Genomic DNA, 24301 nt, shown 5'->3' on the forward strand with positions numbered 1-24301 from the left:
GAAAAAAGGTTTAGTTTATAATGAGCTTTACCTCAGCACGTTTTTGGTCTCGAGACCGAGATTGGACTCAAGTATTACTACATTATCAAAACGTTCTTAGCACTGATGATGAAAGTTAGATGGTCAAACAAGTTTCCCACTTAGCACACTCTCTCTCTCTCTCCATGTTAAGATGCTCTTAATGCTAAGATGCTTTTGGCAAACTAGTGTTATTGAAGTAAAACGTGTTCTTCTATAGTGGCATTACTCACAGAACCTTTAATTATTAATGGAGTTGTTTTTTTCCACTCTCTTACTTCTACTTGAATCATTATGTCACTGAATTAACAGCACCTTGACTTGACTGTGGGTTTATCCTGTTCTACCCACCTGTAGTGACAGGTAGTACGTATGCATGAATGAGCTGCAATTGCTTTTATTTGGAATTGATTATTTTTATTGCTAACACTGTGTAGTGTTGTGGTGTAGGCCAGGTTATGAACTGATTTTCTCTTTACGTGCTGGAGCTCTGCTCCCTTTTTATAAAATTTCATTTTTTCCGTAGGCTAATAAATTCAAAAGGGAAAAAAAACGAAGAAAAAAAAAGATCATGCTGAATCAATTTGCCTCTCTCATTCCGCTCACTGTCCCCCTTGTCTCGTTGTTTTGGGAGGTAAATGATGGCAGATAAACTGCACTAGCTGCTCTCCAGCGAAGCGTGCAGCTGTGCCGAGCCACCCGCTGGCACCCAGTTTAGGTGCTGTGCTCAAGACGAGAAAGCCTAATGCCGGAAAATATCTCGACCCAGTCTGCGGAAATCGATCTGCTCCTCGGGGGAAAAAAATGACTTGATTTTAATTCCGTCACCGCCTTTCTGTTTTTAAATATATACAGGCTACGCTGAACTGTTCATAGTGTGGGGAAGCAAAATGCCTCCAGATAGGTCCAAGAATAGGATAGGCCAGAGCAGCTTATATATATACACACACACACATACACACATACCTTGTGATTCTGCCTCATTTGGGAAAAACTACATGTTGATAAGTAGCTTTGAAATAAGTCTCCAAAGATGTTGTTTCAAATAGTCTTCTTTTCTATCATGGGGCCTCAATAGCCAAGGCCATCAGATCAAGATAATGGGCTGCGCCTGAATTGTGGCCTCAGCACAAAAAAAAAAAAATCAGAATGTGGTACCACAGGTGACACAAAAGTGCAGAGATTTCTGTAGATGAAGCTAGAAAGAGACTGATGGAGACATGTGATAGACACATCTAAAACTGACTGAGACATAGAGACGTGATGGTTTTTAAAGCCTACTGAGAAATGGAGATACTAACAGTACAGGAATATTTTGAGATATACATATATCTGTGACAGTATGATCACAGTCTACAAAGCCCATCTGCTTATCTGCTCAAGAGAGTCTTACTTTTAGCAGGGCTGTCAAATTAAAGCAATAATTTAGATTAAATAATCACAGAATAATCAACTTCTTTTGTACCCGGCTCTACTGGCTCTCCATGCACTGTAACGGAAAGAGGCTTATAACTGAAGACCAGACTAATGTTCACACATCATATACATATCATATCAAACATCAGAACTTGACATATCTATCCAGCAACATCATAAATCTGCTATCAAAAATCAACTATTAAACTCAGAAAAACACTTAGCATTAGGGCTAACACACTTCAGTCCTTACTGTTTGGCTGTTAGCTTGCATTCCAGTGTTCTGAGATATAACAATAATTAAAGATTTCGTTGCTCTAGGCTGCTGAAAAACAGAATTTGTTTGGAGTTTGTGTATGAGTGTTAAAAGAAGAAAATTGTGCTTGCTACCCACTTATCCTCCAGCATCCTCCTTTCTGGTGTAGCCACTGTGCTACAGAATCCTAGTGAGATTTGGACGTGCTTATAAACATGTATGAACCCTACTGAGATATGGAATTACCTATTATAGTGTGAACCTTACTGAGATAGGGAGATACCTATGAATATATATAAACCATACTGAGATATGGATGCACTTTTGCTAGAGTGAAACCTATCGAGATATGAATGGGTCAGTGCAATGCCAATGCAATACTGTCTGAATATGAGAAGGTGAGCATAAGGTGTAGAGGTGTGTAACATGCTGTGACATATAGGTATGCACAGTCAGCAGCTGCTGTGTGGCAGTCAACCACCACAGCAGTTACTGAGGTAGAGAATATATGGTACTTTGGTAAGATACAGTATTCTAGCAACAAAGAATAATAGTATAAAATAATGTACAGGTTTTAGGAGCATTAACAGAAATGTGTGTGTATGTGTGACAGAGAGAGAGAAGTGAGGGATGTTTAAGTTTAGTTTTCCTGTGTGTTGAGGAGTCTGATGTCCCAGGGTAGAAGCTGTTTCAGAGTCTACATGCCCTAGTTCCTTTTGCCCGATGGCACCAGTAAAAAGAGTCTGTGTGAGGGATGGGTGTGGTCATCCACAATGCTGGTGACTTTGCCGATGCAGCGTGTGGTATAAATGTCTATGTTGGAGGAGAGATGCACCCCAATGATCTTCTCAGCTGTCCTCACTATTCACTGTAGAATCTTGCGTTCTGCGACATTTCAATTCCCAAACCAGACAGTGATGTAAGAATGGGAGGTGGGAGTTGTGCTTTCTTTAGTCTTCACATGAAGTAGAGGCATGGCTGGTCTATCTCGGCTATGGAGCTGTTGTTGAGGGCCCAGGTGAGGTTCTCTGCAGTGTACGTCTCCACCTTGTCCACGTCCCACAAGCCTGTTGGCTCAAATGTTTGTGATAGTGTCTACCACACTGAGATTTGGATGAAATTGTAAAGGTGTGTGAAGCCTGGGTATAGAGATACAGTACTTGTGCTAATGTATGCAGTGTGCTGAGACACTGAGATAGTGTAAGAAGACTCTGCCTTTGGGATCCAGCTTAAATGGTGCAATTACTGTAATAGTTCTTCCTCCGCATGTCATATTGTGGCCTAATCTCCACTCACCTCCTACCACACCAGCTCTGCCGCTATGTCCACTTACTTCTGATTAGATTTGCAGAGATGTCCACTATACCCTTTTAAACTGAAGTGCAGACGGCCTCCCGAGTGGAGTCTCTCCCGCCGCGGCCATAATGTTATGCAAATGCAATAATATGGAGATAAAGACTGTTGCTGCATGCTATGCTCTAGTGGTTCAAGCCCTGGCGGATCCTCCGAGCTTGCACTAATGAGGAAGGCATTATTCTGGAGTCATTAAATGGTGCCCTCGCTGACATCGCCCCCCTCCGTTGCCCACTCTGGCCATTAAAGCACTGTACACACACTCCACACACACACACACACACACACACTTCCGAGCTACCTCTTATCACCAGCTCCTAGTTTCTAACACATCAGAATGTCACAAAATAGAAAATTACACTCTCTTCCCACAGAGAAAATTGCTTTGGAATCGTTTGGTTATAAAGCTGTTTTTTTTTTTTGTAAAAGCAGGGAATAAACATGCATATGCACACATGTGCTCATGTGCACACACACACACATTTGCACACATGCATACCCACACACAATCATAATTACAGTGAGATGGAAATCTCATTGTCAGCTGTTGCTGCTGGCTGCTCAGAAGATTTATCATTAGAGGAATTTATAAGAATAGGAGTTTAGGTTGAGAGTAAGGCAGTCGAAGCTGGTCCCAAAAATGCTTGATTGGAGATAAGCCTCGCAACTGGGCAGGCCAACAATGTATTGTAATATGGCAAAGAAACTCTTAGGAAACCCGTGCTGTGTGTGGGCGAGCATTATCCTACTGAAAAAAAGCCAGTTGGAGACAACACATGTGGCTGAAGGGGGTTCTGCACATATCGCTGAGCTGTTAGCGTCCCTAGCGTTACTTGAGGTGACCAACTGTAGTTTGTGATGGCTCCCCAGATCATCACACCAGCAGTTGGGGCAGTGTGTTGTTTCACAGCAAAGGTAAGATTCTCGTTCCTGAACCTGATCATCATCAGCTCCTGAACCTGGATTCAATGCTAAAGACCATACAGTTCCTGTATGTAGCAGTTTATGACATTCATTGACTCATAAACTCAAAACCATTTAATCCCCATACTCAGCAACAATACACTGAGCAGCACTAATGGCCACCAAATACTGCATAACGGCAACAATATGAGCTAACTCAACAAATACCATCAAATCAAAGTGTATCGTCGCTGTCCAGTGGAAAACAAGTATCTATATTTTTATTGATTTTTAGTTTACTACATAATTGAACAAACAAACAGTCACTTACACTGTGCCAAAATGTCTTGATAAACGGACCAATAGAAATACTTCAAAATGACCTAAAATAAACTATTTTCACATTGACAAGTTTAGAATGTATTTTCTCTCTCCTGTAAAGTTGATGTTTTTCATCAGACAATGATGATATCAGTAAACATTCCAAACGCATGCAGTTGTTTTAGTATAATTAGAAACTGATTGATAAATCAGAGAACATCATAGACACTATTCACGTTGGTTCTTGGGCCACAGTATGGCAAGACAACTTTTGTATTTGTCAGAGCTGTAGAACATTGGGCTCAAACAGTTTCAAGTTCCAACCAGAAGGCTGTTATGGCTTGAACGCTGAAATTGTGCCCCACCTGACCAAGAGTAATATAAGAGAGCAGCAGGGATGCAAAGGTGATTTTGTAATTCACTCTCAGGGAGTGTACAGAAACATCTTGGGTCATATTCATGGACCTCACAAGTATCCAGAGCTGTGATCCTATGGTTTTATTGGCATGTAATGGAGAGAAAATGTTGGGGGAGTGAGAGGGAGAGAAAACGGCCTAGATTGAGACAAGACAGAAGCAATAAGAGAGGAAGAGGCGAGCTGGAGGAATGGCTTCTAAATCTCCTCTGTCAGGGGGGCCGGCGTGTGACTGTGGCATGCCCCCGCAGATACACAGAATTTACTGTTATGACTTCCTCACTGCAGGGACACTGAACACCTGGAGACTGAACAGGAATAAATCCAATATAGATTGCACAGTTTCAGCTCAACCTCCCCATCCACACCCCCACTGGGTCACTCAGACCTGCGCTCAAGGATCTAAATGTTTTTCTCTCTGTAAATTGCTCTGGAGAACATCAGAGGCAGGCAAGTCCTCCGCCCCCCAAGCAGGGTCACCACGGACCTAATGATGCCCTACGCTTTATTCCCATAAAATACACAGCCATGTCCGACCCTCTCTGGATGCCCACTGGACTCTCCACTGCTCTGGACCTGCAAACACATGTCAACTCTGTATTTCTTCTGCTTATTACAAAAAAGAAACCAACCGAAATGTCCATATTTACCTCTTCCATTCAGCTCGGATGGCCCCCAACCCCTCGTCAGCTGAAAAAGACGCAAAATAAATATGATAACGATGGGACAGGGTGTCCGGATGGGGACAGGGAAAGAGAGAGAGAGAGAGACAGAAAGGTTGAGAATAGAATAAATGGCTTCATGTGGAGGGTGAGCTCAGAGACAGGGGCTGTGCTGGACCAACCCAAGAGAGATAGAGCCACCAACTCGGCGGCCATTACTGTCACAGCTGAACCCTACAGCAGCTATCTCGGCCGCACGCAGGAAGCTAATTTCATTTGAGATGAAGTCCCTGATGAACCGCTGGGCACATTATTCCTGATAAGTATCCACTGGCTCTATAAAAGAACACTCTGAGGCGTCCATTTCAACAATTTACCAACATCTCCCGGGCCTCGCTAAATTAGTCCTTTTAAAAGGTGATCTTTATTTGTTTGCTAACTAGACTTTCAAATTACAGTCATGAAGCCCACAGCACCCTTTAAATCCACTAGATGTCAGTAAAACCTCTGTTTATAATAACAAGTGCATTTAGACTCATTCATCAACTACAATGTCTAAAAGACGACTTAATTGAAAAAATGAATGATTTAATGGGTTGAATTTGACTCTTCTGCATGCATCCCAAGTTTTATTTTTATTTTATTTATTAAATATTTTTTATGTTACATTTTTAATTTATGGAACACAAAATACACACTAATGCACTAAAAGGCACTATAGTAAAATGCAGATGTGTTTTATAGTGCTATTAACTATATCAGGCAACACTTCCACCAGCATTCATTTACTATTCTTTATTTCATTGGACAAGCAACTGGAAAACCCTGGGAATGAGCTCTAATTCATCACATGGTACCAAACATATACCTATTCACTCACACCTTAGGTCAATTTAGCATAGCCAATTCACCTTCCATGTTTTTAGAAGGAAAGAGGAACCCCCATCCATGCAGACACAAAGAGAACATATCAAACTACTCATAGAAGGTGACTGGAGCAAGGATTCTCCCCAGGCCACTGAAGTAGTGTGGCTCCCCTGTGTCACCCTACCACTGGCACTGGTAGTGTGGTAACAAATTTTCCATTTGCAAAACCAAAAAGCAATTTCCCTGTCTGTGTGACTGTTTACTACTATTTGTGTTTAAAAGTATATGTACATGCCATTGCACCAATCATTATACACCCCGCATGGACTAGGACAGCTTTAAAACTACTTTTCAAAAATCTGACTGCAGTCTTTCTCATTCATTAAGAAACCACTTTGATTAATCTTTTTTTTCTTTTTTTAAACATGAATATCTTTTAAATGCCATTTGCTTCATTGTGTCGTTTTCAGAAATTTACATAAAACTCAGACAAGGTCAAACAGCAGCTAAAGTCCCTCATTTACTCTAATCAGCTTTCATTTGCATTGCGATATTTGTGCGCGATATTGAAGCTAATAAATGGACTTCTTCAAACCCGAGAGGTGTTGGTGGGGAAGGAGGGGTTTGATAAGCTCATGCTAGAAGAAGAATAATTTGCATGCATTATTTTGATTAACTTAATAAAGAATTGTGATCTTTGAAACGTGGCTGTTCCAAGCTTGTTATCAGCACTAATCAATAAAGGCCACCAGAATAAGCAGTGTCATTTCTCCGGGGTCACCAAACACGAACAAGTCTGGACTTATGGGAATACATTTGCCTTTTTTGAGGTTAGGTCTATTTAGAAAAATACAGAGGATACCAATTAATGATTAATTAATCAATTTCTTATCATCATGTACTCCCAAAATCCATAAATGGACATGAACATAGCCAAAATAGCCTACATCTAAATTCTACACATATACATTTACCCTCTTACTTCTTAGTCTAGAGCATTCATTCACATTCTGGTAGTGAGTAGTTTTTCAGACTACTGTTGTATGAGGAAAAAATAAGGATAACAAGTCGGATTAGGGCTCATTTATTTACATTAGTCTTAAAAACACAGTAAAAAAAACTGCCTGTAAAATTCGATGATATACAATTAAACAACATTCAGGTTGGATAAGGGTCTTGTATAATAAATTGTGCCTGTTTTGGAAAATAAACCCACAAGAACATCATAAATAAATAGGACATACATGGGATCAGGCACAGCAGCAGAAGTAATACAAATGTAGAGTATAACCAAAGCAAAGGCTTTCCACACAAATAAACTACAGCCTTTAAGCACAAGGTGAGTTAAACTGTAAGAAGGAGGCCTTTACCTCCCACCCCAAGGGGGCAGCATGGTCTAATAGGCCCTGACATTTACATTGTTCCACTTATTGTTATTGAGAAGAAAAGTTGTATAGTACTTTGCTGTGTATCACTTTGGACAATGTAGTCATACACCCTAGATTAAATGAATCATTTACCCTTAACAATCTTTGTTTAGAACAGTAAAGACAATAAAGGCCAGCAAAACAAAAAAAAGAGATTTTCTCAGAAAAATAGTGTCTCGCCAACCCAGCAGCAAAAGGGTGACTAGTAACACTACACTAATCCCATTTATCAAACCAAACATATAATACATAAACACACAAATAAATCCTCACAAATTATGTTACACCCCAATAACCCCAAAACAAGGAAAATGGTGCCTGTAGCATAATGGGAGATCATGTGATAGCTAATAAGCCACTCAAACACATTAATTATTCATTAAAACATAACAAAGTACTTTTTTGTCAGCACGTATTCCTACAATTAAGAGCACAAGCCCAAGACACATCTGTATATCAAGTAATCTTAAAAAATTGCACCTAATGAGCTAATGAGTGAAGCAAAATAAGTCTCAGACCAGTGTGGGACTGTAAAAAACTAGACTGATGCATGGTTAGAAAGATATAAACTCTGCAGGCAGGATCACAAGAATGGGCTTGGTGACATAAATAGGCTGCTATTTTTACTGTTTTCGGTTGGTAACCTAAATAACTACACTGCTATTATTAACTTTTTATAGTAGATAGTTCATTAAAGAACCTTTTTTTTTAATCAGATATGAGAAGGGTTTTCAAATGAGACGTGTAAAGACGTTTCTTAATGTAATGTGATGATTTATAATGTATATCACAATCACAAGTTCCAGGATGAACCTTTATATTGGTATTCTTAAAACTATTTGAAACAAAGTGGCAAGAGAGGGTTTATATGTCTGTGAGGAACCTCCCCACAATGTAAAGGTTCTTGGTAAGATTGTCATGTAACATTTAACATTATATGAGGATTCCACACAGATGTCTTTATTAAACATGATTCTTAAGGAAACTGGTTTTCAGGCATTAGAACCATTTGTGGAATGTTTTAAGATTACATAAGCTTTACATTACATACAATTTCTTTAAATCTTCTATAGATTCTGTTTCTTTGATAGACTGGTTAAGGCCTTTGAATAACCTTCAGGGAAGGGTATCATTATTGTATAATACTCTTGTAGCCTGTCATTTTAAACCTTTGACAAGTGAACACATTTCAGATGGAGAGCTTTTCTGTTAATAGTGCTTCTTTGGAATGGGAAAATACATGGTCTACTTTAAGCCAAACTTCGAAAAATCTGGCTTATCGTTTAATAATTACATTTTGAGTTTTTACCCTATTTGTAACTTTTTGTACTTTTTGTACTTTTTGTACATTTCTGACATTTCTTGGCCGGCTACTTAATCTGTAAGCATACCTACCACTATATGCCTTCTAAATGATGACTCAACTTTTTAGTTTTCAAATGACAGATTTTACATCTTCCAAAAACGAATCATACAATGTTGGCTTTCCAACTGGTTTTCAGCTATAAAATGTTGTGCCTATAGTTCATGCAAAACCTTCAGCAAATTGTAACTGGGCTTTTTATGAATGTATCCAAAACTTTTAATTTTCAATTGATTTTGATTATGTTATTTGGTTTCTTGTTTTTCTATCATTTGTATCTGATTTTGAATTATTGTGTGAATTCCTGATAATGAATATAAACGATAGTTGATCACACACACAAAAAAAATCTTTGCTCTTATAACGCACACTCTAAAACACAGAGGTACAATATAAATACCATAGTAAAAGGTAAACTTTTCATAATTGTACCTTCAAAGGTATAATATTGGTCTTCACAGGGTCACAAATGTGTTCCCTCTGTCTTTCCAAACAGCAGAAAGTACAGATTTGTACCAACCACTAACCAGTACTAACCAGTCAAAATGTACATTTGTTATTCTTTATCACTGTATCAACCAATAAACAATATATATTTTAATTATACATTTTTAATTTCTGGCGGCACGGTGGCGCAGTGGGTAGCACTTCCGCCTCACAGCAAGACGGCCTGGGTTCGATTCCCGGCTGGGGCGACCCGGGTCTTTCTGTGTGGAGTTTGCACGTTCTCCCCGTGTCTGCGTGGGTTTCCTCCGGGTTCTCCGGTTTCCTCCCACAGTCCAAAGACGGCACGTTCAGGCTAATTGGAACTTGATTGAAATTGCCCCTTAGGTGTGAGTGTGTGAGTGAATGTGTCTGTGTGTCTGTCTGTGTCTGTCTGCCCTGCGATGGATTGGCGGCCTGTCCAGGGTGTATCCTGCCTTCCGCCCGATGCCTGCTGGGATAGGCTCCAGCCCCCCCCCGCGACCCTTCACGGATAAAGCCGTTGACAATGAGATGAGATGAGATGAGATTTTTAATTTACATGGTTACAAAAAGGACTTACACACCTGAAAGGTCATCTATTGTACCTCAATATAAGGTACAGCCCCAGTGACAAGCTTTAGTACAAATCTGTACTTATTTTTGTGTGTGTGTGTGCACTGTATAATATTGATTGTAACAGGAAAGAGGAAGGTCAGGAAAGAGCCAATTTTATGGTTTTATTCATTATATTTTGATATTAGCAGATTTACTTTTTTTCTATTAAAATTACAATTATGCTTTTCAGTAAAGTTCCCTATTTAACATGAACGCTTTTTATGTAATGCTTGAATAGAAATTCTGAAGATTTAATGGTGTAATGTCAGGCAGACAACTGACAGAAATCCTGGCCTGTTAAGGGGTTAAATATGTTTAAATATATAAATAATAAATAAAGTAAAACATATTGACTGAAGGGTAGTCCTGTTTGAGTCGCCCTGTGTGTTTTTTTTAGTAAATTTAAATGATGAAGTCATCTGAGCGAAATTAGAGTCCTTTTGTTTTTATTAGCGCGTATTGCCGTTGGAAATTACGGATGATCACTGCGTTCAGGATTGCTATTGCTGTTGCGATCATCGCCTGTCATTCTAAACTTGGGCTAACAAAGTCATTAAATTGACTCCCTCGCACCCTCATTATGCGGGGTGTTAATAACCACTAATTAACGTTGCTCGTCTTTTTTGTTCGCCCTTTAAAAGCGGAGCAGCATCCAATTAAAGTCCCAGCGACTGGAACGAAGACGCGGCGCCACCGGAGCACAACTGTCAGCAGCAGCGTGACTCCTCAATGCGCCAGCTCCTCCACGGTGAGACATGGAGCTATTGGTCACGCAACTGGGAAAGATCGTGCTAATGGCCTCCCAGTGAGCCGTGCAGCGTGTGTTTCCCTTCATAGATGCAGACTGTAGACTGCGTCACTGATGCGCATCATGCAGGAGAAACTGCAGGTTTGTGGTGGGTAGGTGAAGGAACCTATCGGAACTGAACACGGGGTGGCTTCATTCATACATCAGGCCTAAAAACGGCTAATAGTTCGTGCCGGCTGTTGTTTTCTGGAAATTAGATGTTAGAAATTAGATCACTTTTTATCAGGGCGTTTTAAGAGTTCAGACAAGACTAATTTATTTATTTTTCAACGTAAATCACACAGTATTTGCTTGTTGTTTTTTTAAAGCAAACTGACCAAATTAATCAACTCCCAATGACTTTTAAGGTCAACGTTGTTTCAACGTTCAAACCACAACAGACATTACTTGAATCATATTTCAAACTAATTTCAACGTTGAAGGTCGGTTGTGTGCCAGCTGGGATCTTGAAAACAAAACTAAAAACTATTTTATTTATAAAGTGTTTTTTGGCTTGTTTGTATAGAATAGACAAATAGACATAATTGTAAACAATGGCCTACAATTATTTTCCGATGCGACAGGTTTTATATTAAATATGTTGCACTTTTAATTATATGTAATATTCTGAGCAATACTACGTGTTAGTTCATTATTTAAAAAAAAAAACAATAAATAAAAACAAACAGATGCAATGCGCTTTTGTGTATGTTTGTGAATGTGTCGACCTATCTATTTCCAAAGGTATTATTTTTTTAGTTCTCATCCAGCATCCCGTGTATCTAATACATTCTTCATTCAAATAAACTGAACAACCCCACCAGGGTCTGGAGATCACAGAGAACCAAAGCTATGCCTATGACAACACATTCTGATTTTTTTTTGTTTTGAAAAGAGTCTTACCTGCTCATACAGTCCCACGGTTCAATTCTTCTGTAATGCGGCTGAGAAGCTGATTTATTGCAGACAAAAATTTTGGTTCCATAAAGAACCTTCCGGTTGTGTGTTCATATTTTAAGACACATCATCTGAATAGTTAAGTAACCAAAAATAGGTTATTTCAATAGCATAGCCCCAAAGCTCGCATTTATGTTAAAATTGTAGGGCGACAAAATGGCGTTTAATTTGTAAGTAATTAATATAAATATATATAGGTCAGATAAATAAATTGTGAAAACTTTTGTTTTAATAATTAAATAAAGAACAGATCACCGTTCAGATCTAGCAGTTTTAAAGCTCTAGCTGAATTCGTGCATATGTCATTCACAAATAGCATAGCATAAGTATTCTCTAAAATATGAAACCGTTGGCGCTTTTACACGAAACTATTATAATAATTGTATTTGGAAATTAATTTTACATGCGTTTAATTCTACAAGTTCAATCACCTGGACCAATGACTGCGAAACTGATGCTTTCTGTTAGAACTAGGGACATTTTCTACGCTCAACTCTCAAATGAGAACTACCAGGAGATGGCGCCTCTAGAAAGGTGGAAAGATATCAAGCTCCTTCTTTTAAACCACCCGTTTTCGACAGAGCCCCGCCTTTCCTTGATTTTTATTGACTGAGACATTATATTTCTTCTTTCAGTGGTCCAGCTCTCATCACTCTCGAGCATTCCAGCCAATCGTAGCTCGGAGATGGAGGAGTCTGTATCAATACAGGTGGGAAAAAAACAACAATGCTAATTAAGTCTTTCAATGATCTCTGATTCTTTAGACTGTGTAAAAACAGCAACTTAACCGATCCTGTTCTGTCTAAACGATCAAACACTCCATCGGATTTGTGTTCACACATTCTGCGAACAAACACGGAGGAGTGTGTAAATTGTCACGTTAGTTTTGTTGTGAAAATATGACATCGGGTAGCATCGAGCGACAAAAAGAGCAGGAAAATAGTGGGGAAAATAGTGAAATGTGAAAACTGTACATTTTTTTCATCTTGTGTTTTTTTCGAGAATGTGTGGCGCTTGTAATTAGTGCATTTAAACAAAGCGCGGATATCCTGCTGGCGGTAATGGTGCCTGACATTTTCTTTTCTTGGGTTAATAACAGAGTGCGTACAAATGAATCAAATTGTGGCCCCCAAATTACATAGCGACTTTAAACACGGGTCTGCATCGCGCGCCTGTTTGGGAGTGCGGAGGGGGAAAGAACGGTTTATATTGTTATTATTGTCATTAGTATGTTGATCTCCTCACAAATGGCACACAAGTTTCAGCCAATAGAAGATCTGTAGCAACATGCGCGCTCAGATCCTGCGTATTATAGTCTTCTCATTGATATCAACGGTCCTAGACATAATTGTACCTGACACAACTGGACTGATATCAACTGAAGCAGCTGTATAACAATCCGCGAGAAAATAGACCTGCAGTATTGATAGGCTACTAGAGCTGAAGTTTGATAAGGGTCTGGTTCGGCTTCTATAATAGAGTGACCTCCATTCGCCGAGCGTTAGTGCCAAATTAAGGTCAAACTGCTCGTTTTTGTTGTGTTTTCACGTGTAATTGTTCTTTACGTGCCTCTTCTGAGACAGTAGCAGGAGTTGAGCGTGTAGAGGCCATTGAGAGAAGAGAGTAAATTGTAGCTTGTTGAGGTTTTTGGGGGGGATTGAATTCTGAAAATGATCCTTTTAGCAGTGATGGCAGTGAGCGGGGTCAGGCCTTCGTTTAAAATTACATTCTCAATCTGCCTCTCCAGACCCCCGAGTCCAGCTCACCTGCAGCATTATCAGGGCTGTCTGATCGCTGCAGCCATTTCTGAGAGGCCGGCCAATTAGGGAGCGCGTGCGGTTATGTGTGTGTGTTTATAGATGGACCTGCACGCACTCGAGTGAAGGCTTCTCGCCATCGGGCCTTATCTATAGGTTGTGCTACTGATACTGATTTTCAAATAACAGTATATGTGATTTCGTGCACAGTCGAACAGAAGCAGTTTGAACAGACTGTGCTGCACACACGCATAACATAGTCCTCAACACCAATAAACATTTATGATTAAACATGTAACATATAGAAACTGGTAAAGTATATAAAGTAAGACAAATAATTTGTTTTATTTCAGCTTTCACTCTTCCTCTCTTATTCAGTCATATACCCTTCCGTTGCATATTATACTAAAAACACAAATTTTACTATTAATAATAATGACAAAAATATATTTTAATAGTTTTATTATTATTATTATTATTATTATTAGTAGTAGTAGTAGTAGTAGTAGTAGTAGTAGTAGTAGTTGTAGTAGTACTTGTAGTAGTAGTAGTAGTAGTAGTAGTAGTTGTAGTAGTACTTGTAGTAGTAGTAGTAGTAGTAGTAGTATTACTGTAATTTATTTCCTATTTATTTTGTATTTTTTCATTTCGACATCTGTTCTTCTTGATAGTATAATCATAATTTCTAAAACTTTTTTTTTTTTTTTTTTACATTATTTCAATTTATTAAGTATGTATTGTAGTGTATTTCTTATTTACTACCTCCAGTCGTTTCAGGTTGTTTTCGCGTTTTTTCTTCTTTCTTCTTTCTCGTTATTATTATTATTATTATCATTATTATTATTATTACTTTAAATTTTATCTCGCTCATTTTTTGTATTTCATTTTGTTATTGTAATTATTTTACCCATCTTTACTTCCACTTCTAATTCCTTCTATTTTATTCTATTATTTTATTGTCATTACTATTTTATTTATTATTATTATTATTATTATTATTATTATTATTATTATTATTATTATTATTATTATTATTATTATTATTATTAGTTTATTTGTTTTAAATATAAAAAAAATCCAGAAATGTATACAGGTGTATCTCAGTATAACTCTTAAAGACAGGTATCAGTATCAGCAGTAGTAGAACTGTGTTCTATTCTTTATGTGTTTTGATCCGCTTTTGCAGCTCTGGGCTCTTTTGCTTCATTAATCCATCCACACTGCGCGCGCTCAACTTTAATGGAAAAATAAAGATCCCCCTCTTCATCCCCCCCTTCTCCCTCTGGGAGCCAATCAGATTGTCGCGGCACGTCAATGCAGCAGAGCGCAGAGAGTGGAGTGTGACAGTAGAGCGCGCGCCGGGAAAAAGGCAACAGAGGCGAGAGAAAGAGAGAGAGAGAGAGAGAGAAAAGAGAGAGAGAAAAAGAGAAGTGGAGAGCGTGAGAGGGAGAGAGCGAAAGAGCAAGAGAGAGGAGAGAAAGTGAGGAAGAACCGCTCGCTTTCCTCTAGAGAAAAGAAAAGAAAAAAACTTTATTAATTAAAAGAAGAGAAGATGAGCAGTCAGCTGGAGGACGAGGCGCGCGAGCGCGGCGACTGTAAGAGCAAGTCTCCCCCCGTGCTCTCTTCCTACTGCATCGACAGCATACTCGGCAGACGGAGCCCGTGCAGAGTCCGACTGCTGAGCGCGCAGGGCTTCCCCAGAGCAGCCGAGCACGAGCACGCCGCAGACGGTAAGCAGCACGAGCGCGACATGCACAGGGAGGCACAGCTGAACACACATATACACACACAGAGGCACAATGAAGAAGCAACACACACTACTGTACTCCACTCTCACCCTGTGCTGACTGGACACAGGTGGTGCACTGCAGTAACTGTAAGCCGAATAATCTGTTCAGGAGATTTTAATGCATATGCACGTGCAAAACTTCTCCCAAACACCCTGTGCTGAACGCTGTGTCTGACCACTGGATCCAAACAGTGCACGGTGTTAAGCACAGTGTGTGTTTGTGTTTGTATGTGTGTGTTCAGCACTGAGGAGTTTCTGTGCACCTGCAAAAGTTTGACATTCCTGCTTAACTTCTCTCATGCTCTCGTATTGTTATCTGTCACAGTACGAAGGCCTGATTTAATATTTGTGATACTCTAAATTCATATCTCGAAGTAGCTGAAGATACGCTTGTTTTTAACTGAGAGAACTGTTGTTCATAAGAATGTTCATGTTATCTTGATGTGAAGATTAAACAGAAGAGCTCAGCAAAAATATACAGTCCTCATTTACTCTCCTAGTGTTAGATCAGTCTTATGGTGTAGAGTTAACATAAATTTAAGTGTTTGCTGGTTTAGCCTACAGTGTTTATTCAGTCATACAGTGGTTTAGCATTATAGTGTTAGGTTTTATAATTTTGAGTTTAATTTAATAGCATTGAGTTGAAGTGTTTATTCAGTCATGCATTGTTTTAATAGTGTTGATTCAGTTTTATAATATTTTATTTCGGTTTGATACTGTTGCATTAAAGTGCTCCAGTATTTATTTGATCATATAATGTATATTCTGTCATATGTAGTGTTTTGTTTAAAGCGTTACACTGTATAGTTTAGTCTACTATATTTATTCAGGCCTACAGTGTTTTATTTTGTGCTATTGTAATGAGATTAGTAAAATATAGTTAAATATTGTTATATAGTGTTTGTTTAGTTCGTTTTAGCGCTGTGCTCAATAGTGTGTGGTTTAGTCGCTTGGCATTTATTTAGTCTTACAGTATTTGTTCAGTTCACTGTATATTTAGTCGTATAACGTTGAGTTCAGTTTTATTGTATTTATTCAGTCCTTTAGTGTTTGTTCAGTCTCATAGCGCCAAGTTCAGTTCTATAGTGTTTTGTAGTGTTTAGTCCTGCTGAATTTATTTAGTTTAATTAACGATGTATTATATTGTTTATTTAATCTTACATTAATTGTATTAATTTAATGGTATTGACTTAATATATATTTTAATAACGCTACATACAACCACACCTAAGATGTTGAATTCACCCTCAGTATTTTAGGCTCTAGGAGTGTGTGTTCACTTTCACACAGTGTTTGTCAACTACAGTGTTTATTCACTTTTTATTATTTAGATTTTTGTCTTCTGAGATGTTAATTACCCTTTAACGCTGGTTTTAACCACACAAACGTTTATTCACTCATTTAGAAAATTTATTTCACTTCAGTTGAATTCAGTCTAGCAGTGTTTGTTCACCTTTACAGTGTTGAATTTATTCATAGTGATTTTTCATTCCTTACAGCGTTAAAGTAAAACGTATAATATTTATTATTTATTATAATTCCTACAGTATGTATGAGCTAGTAGCTGATTTTAAATTAGAGGTGTTTATTAATGCAGCTTTGAGAGTTTATTGTTATTTATTTAGCTTTATTTTATGAGTCGCCAAAATACACTTTATTTTCTGACTCTGTGTTTATCTCTTTATATCCTGCTCCTCCTCAGTGTGTGTTAAAGACAACTCAGACGTGCACCTGCCCCCTAAATTGCGGCGACTCTACGGCCCCGGGGGTAAATACGTGGACCCTGGCCGGAGCTTCCTCGAGCCCAGTGAAAAGGGCGAACGCGAGCGGCTGCTGGAGCCGAGCTGCGAGGGTCTGAAAATCAGCCATGCGCCGCCGGTCAGCATCAGCCGCAGCAAGTCTTACCGGGAGCACGCGCTGCCGTTCGGCCCTGCCGAGGAGACGCACGAGCTGGGCGAGCTGAGCGCGCTGAAGTTCGAGGAGGAGGAAGAGGAGGAGGGCGGCTGCAGGGATGAGGTGGTGGGAACCGGGGTGGCCGCGCAGGGGGCGGCGGTTGTGGTCAGCGCTGAGTCCGGCCTGCTGCCCTCGCCGAAGGACGAGGAGAGCGGCCATGGAGACGGAGACGCCAAAGACGGCGAGGACAGCGCGTGCCTGTCCGCCGGGAGCGACTCCGAGGAGGGCGTGCTCAAGCGCAAACAGAGGAGATACAGAACCACCTTCACGAGCTACCAGCTCGAGGAGCTCGAGAGGGCCTTCCAAAAAACCCACTACCCAGACGTGTTCACCAGGTACACGGGGAGCGGGCACTAGAAGGGCTATTGAGGGGTGGGGGTGGCATCTTATTTAGAGTACATTAATATAATACTCAATTATGTCATGGAAAATTATATACGTAAAATTAATACATAAAACAATGTATATATATATATATATATATATATATATATATATATATATATATATATATATATATATATATATACATACATTCAAAAATGTGTAATGTCAAAAAAAACATCTGACGTTTAATGTCTATGCTAATAATATAATGTATGTATATTATATTCTATGCATTTATAAATATACAAATATATGTTTATATAATAAATTATATAATTATAATATGTATATATATATATATATATATATATATATATTTATTTATTTATTTATTTATTTACAAATAATACAAATAATAAAAATTTACAAATACAAATAATACAAAATATACAATAATACAAAACCATTAGTCAATATATATATATAGTGAATTTAATTGTTCCTCTGCACTGTATGTATGTTTAGTACATTTCTGTATATATATATATATATACATATATATATATATATATATATATATATATATATATATATATATGTGTGTGTGTGTGTGTGTGTGTGTGTGTGTGTTATTGATAGTACAAATGTATAGCGCAACAGTTCAAAGAAAGAAAGCTTAAAAAGCGTTTGTTTAAATATATCTCTTAAAATGTATGAATATAATATATAATAATGTGAATATTAATATGCTTTACAATAACCATTTCAGACAGAACACAAGTTACAGTTACAAAAGATCTCTATCTTCCTTCGTTTAACATAATGGAATCATTTTTTTTCTAGAATAAAAAATGCATTATTTTGATTGTTGTTATTGTTGTTGTTGTTGTTGTTGTTATTATTATTATTATTATTACTTATGTAAATATTATAGAGAGTTAATAATAAAAGACATAACAATTATTTCCAAGACTAACGTAAAATACTAAATCCTATTTTTTTTATATATATATATATATATATATATATATATATATATATATATATATATATATATATATATATATATCAATTGTTTAGTTATTTTTCCTACACCGTCTAAATCTGCTGAACTTAAACATTCATCCCATATTTTAAACAGAATTTGATCAGAATTTATTTAGTTACAGCTCCTCACGTTATTACATTTCTCTGAAGTGAACATTGGAGATAAATATTAAAGGCTTATCTCAGTGGGGAGATGATAAAAAACGCCGTGTTTTTCAGCCTGAACAGTAATTTTCGTGCTTTTATTTCTGTCGAAGTAAATAATTGCCATCAATTTGCCCCTGTGTAATAGGCAGAAATCCTGAGCCATTATTCTCTATATTCAGGCTATAGAAACGAAGCGTTGGTGTAAAATAACAGTAATAAAATACTAAAATATACACTGTGACACGTTCTGTTCTCTGCTGCTTTTGTTATTACAGTAAAGTGTGCGTAAGATGTGTGTGTGTGTGTGGGGGGGGGGGTTATATGTGCGTGTACACATCTGTGTCTGATTGTGTGTGCATATGTGTGTAACACTGTGTCGCTTGCTGCTTGTTGCAGAGAGGAGCTCGCTATGCGGTTGGATTTGACAGAAGCGCGCGTGCAGGTGAGAAACGCTGTTTTTTATCTGTTGCAAACTGCATCACCGTGTGCCTCCTATCTTGATATTACTTGATGTTAATATTTTTCAAGCGGATTTATAGACTAAATGTTTGTAATTTCATATATATCAATGTAGATTTAAGTTGAGACTTAAGAGAGGCTTCTGCTGTTTAGCAGCACGTGCGAGTGCATGCATGCTTTCCGAGTCTGCTAATGGTTGCATGCATGTTTTAATTTCATTTGGATGGTGGCCGTCTTTGGGGTCTTTAACTTTGTTAAATGACGCCGTACGTCACGGCCAGATCTTTCCTGTTATCGAAAGTTGTTGCGTCCAATCGAGCGGACATTTTAACGGCAATTACGCGCGCGACCGCGCTTCATAAAAGCGCACTTAGCGGCGAGCAAACACGCTCACAGCGCAGAGAAAATGCTGTTTGAATTCTCATCGCCTGAGCAGGGGGGTGGGTGGTGAATGGGGGTGGTTTGAGGGGGGGGGGGGGGGGGATAATGCTATTTGATTTCCCATTTTGTGATTGCAATAGACCAGCATTGATCCGATGCTTTGCACTTGGAACAGAGTGAGAGACTATTAAAGGTGTTTGTCACCCCCCCCCCCTCCTTACCCCACCACCCTCCATCAGCACCAGCACCACCTCCTCCTCCTCCTTTCCTCTATTCATAATAAGCATGACCTGCATGATCAAGCCCAGCTCTCATAACCAAAGAGACAGTACAAACACATGGCAGCTTCAGAGGGTTATTGCCAACATAAAACAACAGATGTCTGTTTGGGACTGGGAAGGAACAAATCACTTAATGGGCTCGATCAGGAGGTGATAAAAACTCATAAATTCCCCAGAGGGCCTGTGATGCAAAAGAGCCAGAGATTGTGCTGGAGGTTGTGGCAATGAATGAAAGGAGGGGGTGCCATCAGGGTCACTGTTCTACTGTTGACACTGTCCTCACTATGAGAGCCTGTATGTACACCCTGCCAACGCCATCCAGGCCAACCTGAAAGATTTCGTGAGCACAAGGAAGCATAGGTGGCAGTGGCAGCCGTGGGAAAGTTAAATACCCCTTTCAGAGTCACTTGCATTTGGAGGAATTTCATTTAAAGCGCATTAATTGTTATTGGACCTCTGTGGAGCTGTTCTTCTTAAATCCTTTGTTAACAAGACTCTTAATTACCACACTCCACCCTGTTTTTAGACTGCCCAAACCAGATTTTAATTAGCAAAAGTTAGGCCGATGGACCATAAGCAAGTGGGCCTTGGGGTCATGTAATTACCCTTGACTTTCCGCCTATTTGTCACCTCATTAAAGCGACCCAAATATTGCACATGGACTTAAGTGTCAAGCTCATGCTCAGGCAAGCATGCAGAGTGTCATGCAGAATACAAATTGAACAACCAAGGATACTGTGAAAGATTACACTGCAAACAATACAGTGTGAAATTCATGTCTGTAAACTGCCATTAGTCTTACAACACAAGTTAGAGCTTTGTTTGTCTTCTTTTGGATGCTTTCTGTAATTCAGTCCGTTAAACATATCCTATTCTATTATGCCTACAGGTGTGGTTCCAGAATCGCAGGGCAAAATGGAGAAAAAGGGAGAAAGCAGGAGTTCAGACTCATCCTCCAGGTCTACCATTCCCCGGACCCCTGGCTGCAGCACATCCTCTTAGCCACTACCTGGAGGGAGGCCCATTCCCACCTCACCCGCATCCTGCACTGGAGTCGGCCTGGACGGCCGCTGCTGCCGCAGCTGCTGCTTTTCCAGGCCTGGCTCCTCCACACAACAGCTCTGCCCTTCCTCCTGCTACGCCTCTGGGATTGGGCACCTTCCTCGGCACTGCCATGTTTCGACATCCAGCCTTTATCGGGCCCACCTTTGGCAGGTAAGTTACCCTTATGAAAAAATGAGGTCTGTTAACCTACTGATCAACAGTCCTATTCTTATAGTGGCTGCTGAACTCTATAAAACATCCATCTGTGTTCGATAAAGTCTTCTGTGAAAACCTGTTGGCGTACAATAGTGTCTAAAAACCCAGGTCCTTAAATGTTGCCATCATGTAGGGTTTTGTTTCCCAGTAGTTTCAGATGCACTCATAAATGAAAGAGCTCTTCAGAGTTATGTCACAGAAAAACAGTTTTTGGTTTCCTAAACAACTTTACCATTTAAGTTTAGTGTACCTACCATAGAGGTTTTAAAGGCCTTGACTAACTTTGTAAGTTAATAGCTTTTACCTCAATCTAAACATTGTAGGATGGTAGACATCTAAGACAAGATTTGGGCTAGACAAGATTTTCTGAATATAATAGACAAAATAGACTTCACATAAGAACCTGCTGGGTAGAACCGAAACTAACTGTGATCTCTTTCCTGTCCATCTTTGCTCAGACTCTTCTCCAGCATGGGTCCTCTGACCAGCGCTTCCACGGCTGCCGCTCTCTTACGCCAAACTGCTCCCACAGTGGAAAGTCCAGTGCAGCCCCCTGCAGGGCTGCCGGACCCTTCTTCTTCTTCATCCTCCAACTCCTCCTCCTCCACGGCTGCTGACCGCCGGGCCTCCAGCATCGCTGCCCTTCGTCTCAAAGCAAAAGAACACTCAGCTCAGCTGACCCAGCTGAACATCCTGCCCGCCAGTGCCACAGGGAAGGAGGTGTGCTGAAACCTCCGCCCTTGAAAGACGCAAGCCCTTACCGAAAAAGCATGACCAAATCCACACAGCAAGTGGCACGACGGCCGGCTGCCCCAAGCACTGGAGTCGTGACGTTGAGCTGTCAAGCAGTGCCCCCCTCCCCTCACTGGACATCCTTCTTTGGTCTTCATCCATTTGGCATGATTATAAACCACAAACCCCACAGTCTCCAATGTAGCTATGCTGCCAAAGGGCATGCCAGTGAGATTGTACTTTAGCAAAGTCAGTCTGTTTCCTTTTTTCAAGCCAGGGAGAATCCCTGTTGAAACAAGCACACAAAGTAGTGCCAATTTATACAAGACACTCTGAGCATATCAGCTCTCCCTGACCCGATTCCAGTGTTGCACCAGAGGAGGGGTCAATATGCCAAAGGGAACTGCCATAAACTTGCCGAATCCCACTGTTACTGACCCCCAACCACCCCCTCACCCCCAAATGTCATCCACTCATCCCATCACTACTCAGTGTTTATTTACTGTTCTGTCATCCCTCCTGTTGATTCTGCTGTTTAGGATAAAGTTAACAATTTATTTTGTTTCTTAAATGGACATTCAATGAGGAGTTCAGGATGAAACCATAGCTTGTTCACTGATCTGTTAAGAGTAGCCTATTTGTATATATATAGCACTGTAAAAAATGAAGATGTGAGGCGGAGGAAGGGAGAAAACATGTACATTTAAAACATTTTGAAAAGATTCTCTTGATGTAGTATTGTATGAATGTTTTCAAGTAGAACTCAACTTATGTTGATTTTATGAGATCTTAGGTTTTTAGATAATTATTTATGTCGCCATGTGGACAGTGAGAGGCAGGGCAGGACACTTCACTGTCCAGTGAGTGAGCTGTCTGGCTGTGTGGCGTGGCCAGATAAAAGATGAATAAATGAATCTGGTTAAGAAGTTTATGTAAGCTCCTGCTTTTATTTTGCAAAAATGGGGATGGGATTGGGACTAACACTAAAACTCTAAAACTTTGAAAGGATTAAAATGGTCATGTGTAATGATGTGTTTTATTACTAGCATCATTTCAGGTTCTCTCATAATAAAAAATTCTGTACATTTTAGCTTTTATTTTATTTATAAAAAATATAATAAGGAAAATAATGTTTGCAGTGTGCAGCAGTATACACTATAAAATATCAATAATTTAAGGTGCTATGGATAGATGCATTGAATATTTGCAATTTATTTCATTTGAATGGATATAAAAAATGACTTGTTTTTTAGGCGAATATGTGGAAAAACAATTTATTACAGAAAATGGTGTTTAATAAAAAAGAAGACAAAATAAATGTAGGCTATGTAATTTATGCAATGATTAAAAAAAGTAGTAGAATTAATAAATGCCTGTAAAAAACCCTGCTAGGTATTGGCCATAATGTTTTATTTTGGTGTACCCCTTACAATTTGTGTTGATATTAATTGATTTAATTTGATTTTTAAAAAATAGGATTCAATAAAAACAAATATTGTTAATGTTTGCAAGCTAATACGCAAGGTTGTGGGATTCAATTGTAAATACGAATTGAATCGCTAGCTAGAATATTACTTTAGAAATCAACAAAACGCAAAATGCAATTAAATTAGACTATATTTATTTTGTTTCAGGGGCGTTTTCTGTTTTCTTCTGAGGGTAGGTATAATTTGTTGTCATTTTAACAAATTGCTGGTGAATTTAAAATGCTTAAATCAGAGATGTGTGCAGGGGAAACCGGTGGAGCTCTATCTCTGTTTGCTTTGTGAAATATCGAGTCTTTCTGAGAGGAAGAGGTCGGTTTGTGCTCCATTAAACCGTGCGGCTCCTAACAAAACACGGCGGAGGAGCTTCACAGCTAAACTCAACTTAACATCTGTAATGCGGGCTAAGTCGAGGCAGGGGCCTTTCTCATTAATGAAGTAACAACCAGTTGATCAGAATGTCTTTCTCTCTCCAAGTCCTGATTTAATTCCTCCTCCTCCTCCTCCAACTCCCCCTAAATCCTCTCGGCTGGATCTCCCGAGCCGCGGTGCCATTACTGCACTCAATGCTTCTTTCAGCCCCAGTCATTTTCCCCCGTTTGACCCGTCCATGGTGCCGAGGCAAATCGCGTGAAATTACCTCTGGGATTAATTTTCCCTCTTTTTTTATTGCTTTAGCGCCGGTGAAAAGATTTTCTCTTTCCTTGTTTTACACCCGGCTAATCCCACTCATTTCGACTCCACAAACAAGCAGGATCAGTGGAAATGGAAATAAAGCGAGGAGAAGATTGGGGAGGGGGTCTCTCTCTCTCTCCAGCTGGAGCAGTTTCTAACTCTTCGCATAATTTATTCTCACCAA

General features: G+C 39.3%; 1 protein-coding gene across 1 annotated transcript; it reads left to right on the forward strand.

The window, feature by feature from the left end:
• The first annotated feature begins 14877 nt into the window (after nt 1–14877).
• arxa (aristaless related homeobox a) lies at nt 14878–22884 on the forward strand. Its single transcript, XM_015606626.3, has 5 exons — nt 14878–15312; nt 17074–17659; nt 19242–19287; nt 20856–21181; nt 21685–22884. The coding sequence occupies exons 1-5, from the start codon at nt 15135–15137 to the stop codon at nt 21953–21955; spliced, it is 1407 nt and encodes a 468-aa protein (XP_015462112.3). The 5' UTR covers nt 14878–15134; the 3' UTR covers nt 21956–22884.
• Nucleotides 22885–24301: the final 1417 nt, after the last annotated feature.

The sequence above is a fragment of the Astyanax mexicanus genome, chromosome 1, assembly GCF_023375975.1.
Source record: "Astyanax mexicanus isolate ESR-SI-001 chromosome 1, AstMex3_surface, whole genome shotgun sequence".
Taxonomy (NCBI): Eukaryota; Metazoa; Chordata; class Actinopteri; order Characiformes; family Acestrorhamphidae; genus Astyanax; species Astyanax mexicanus.

Bases quoted from the DNA above. Each gene is read 5' to 3' on its own strand.
- arxa (XM_015606626.3), top strand. From the start codon at position 15,135: ATGAGCAGTCAGCTGGAGGACGAGGCGCGCGAGCGCGGCGACTGTAAG. The intron at 19,288-20,855 runs GTGAGAAACGCT...TTATGCCTACAG, and splicing joins TGACAGAAGCGCGCGTGCAG to GTGTGGTTCCAGAATCGCAG. The intron at 21,182-21,684 runs GTAAGTTACCCT...ATCTTTGCTCAG, and splicing joins ATCGGGCCCACCTTTGGCAG to ACTCTTCTCCAGCATGGGTC.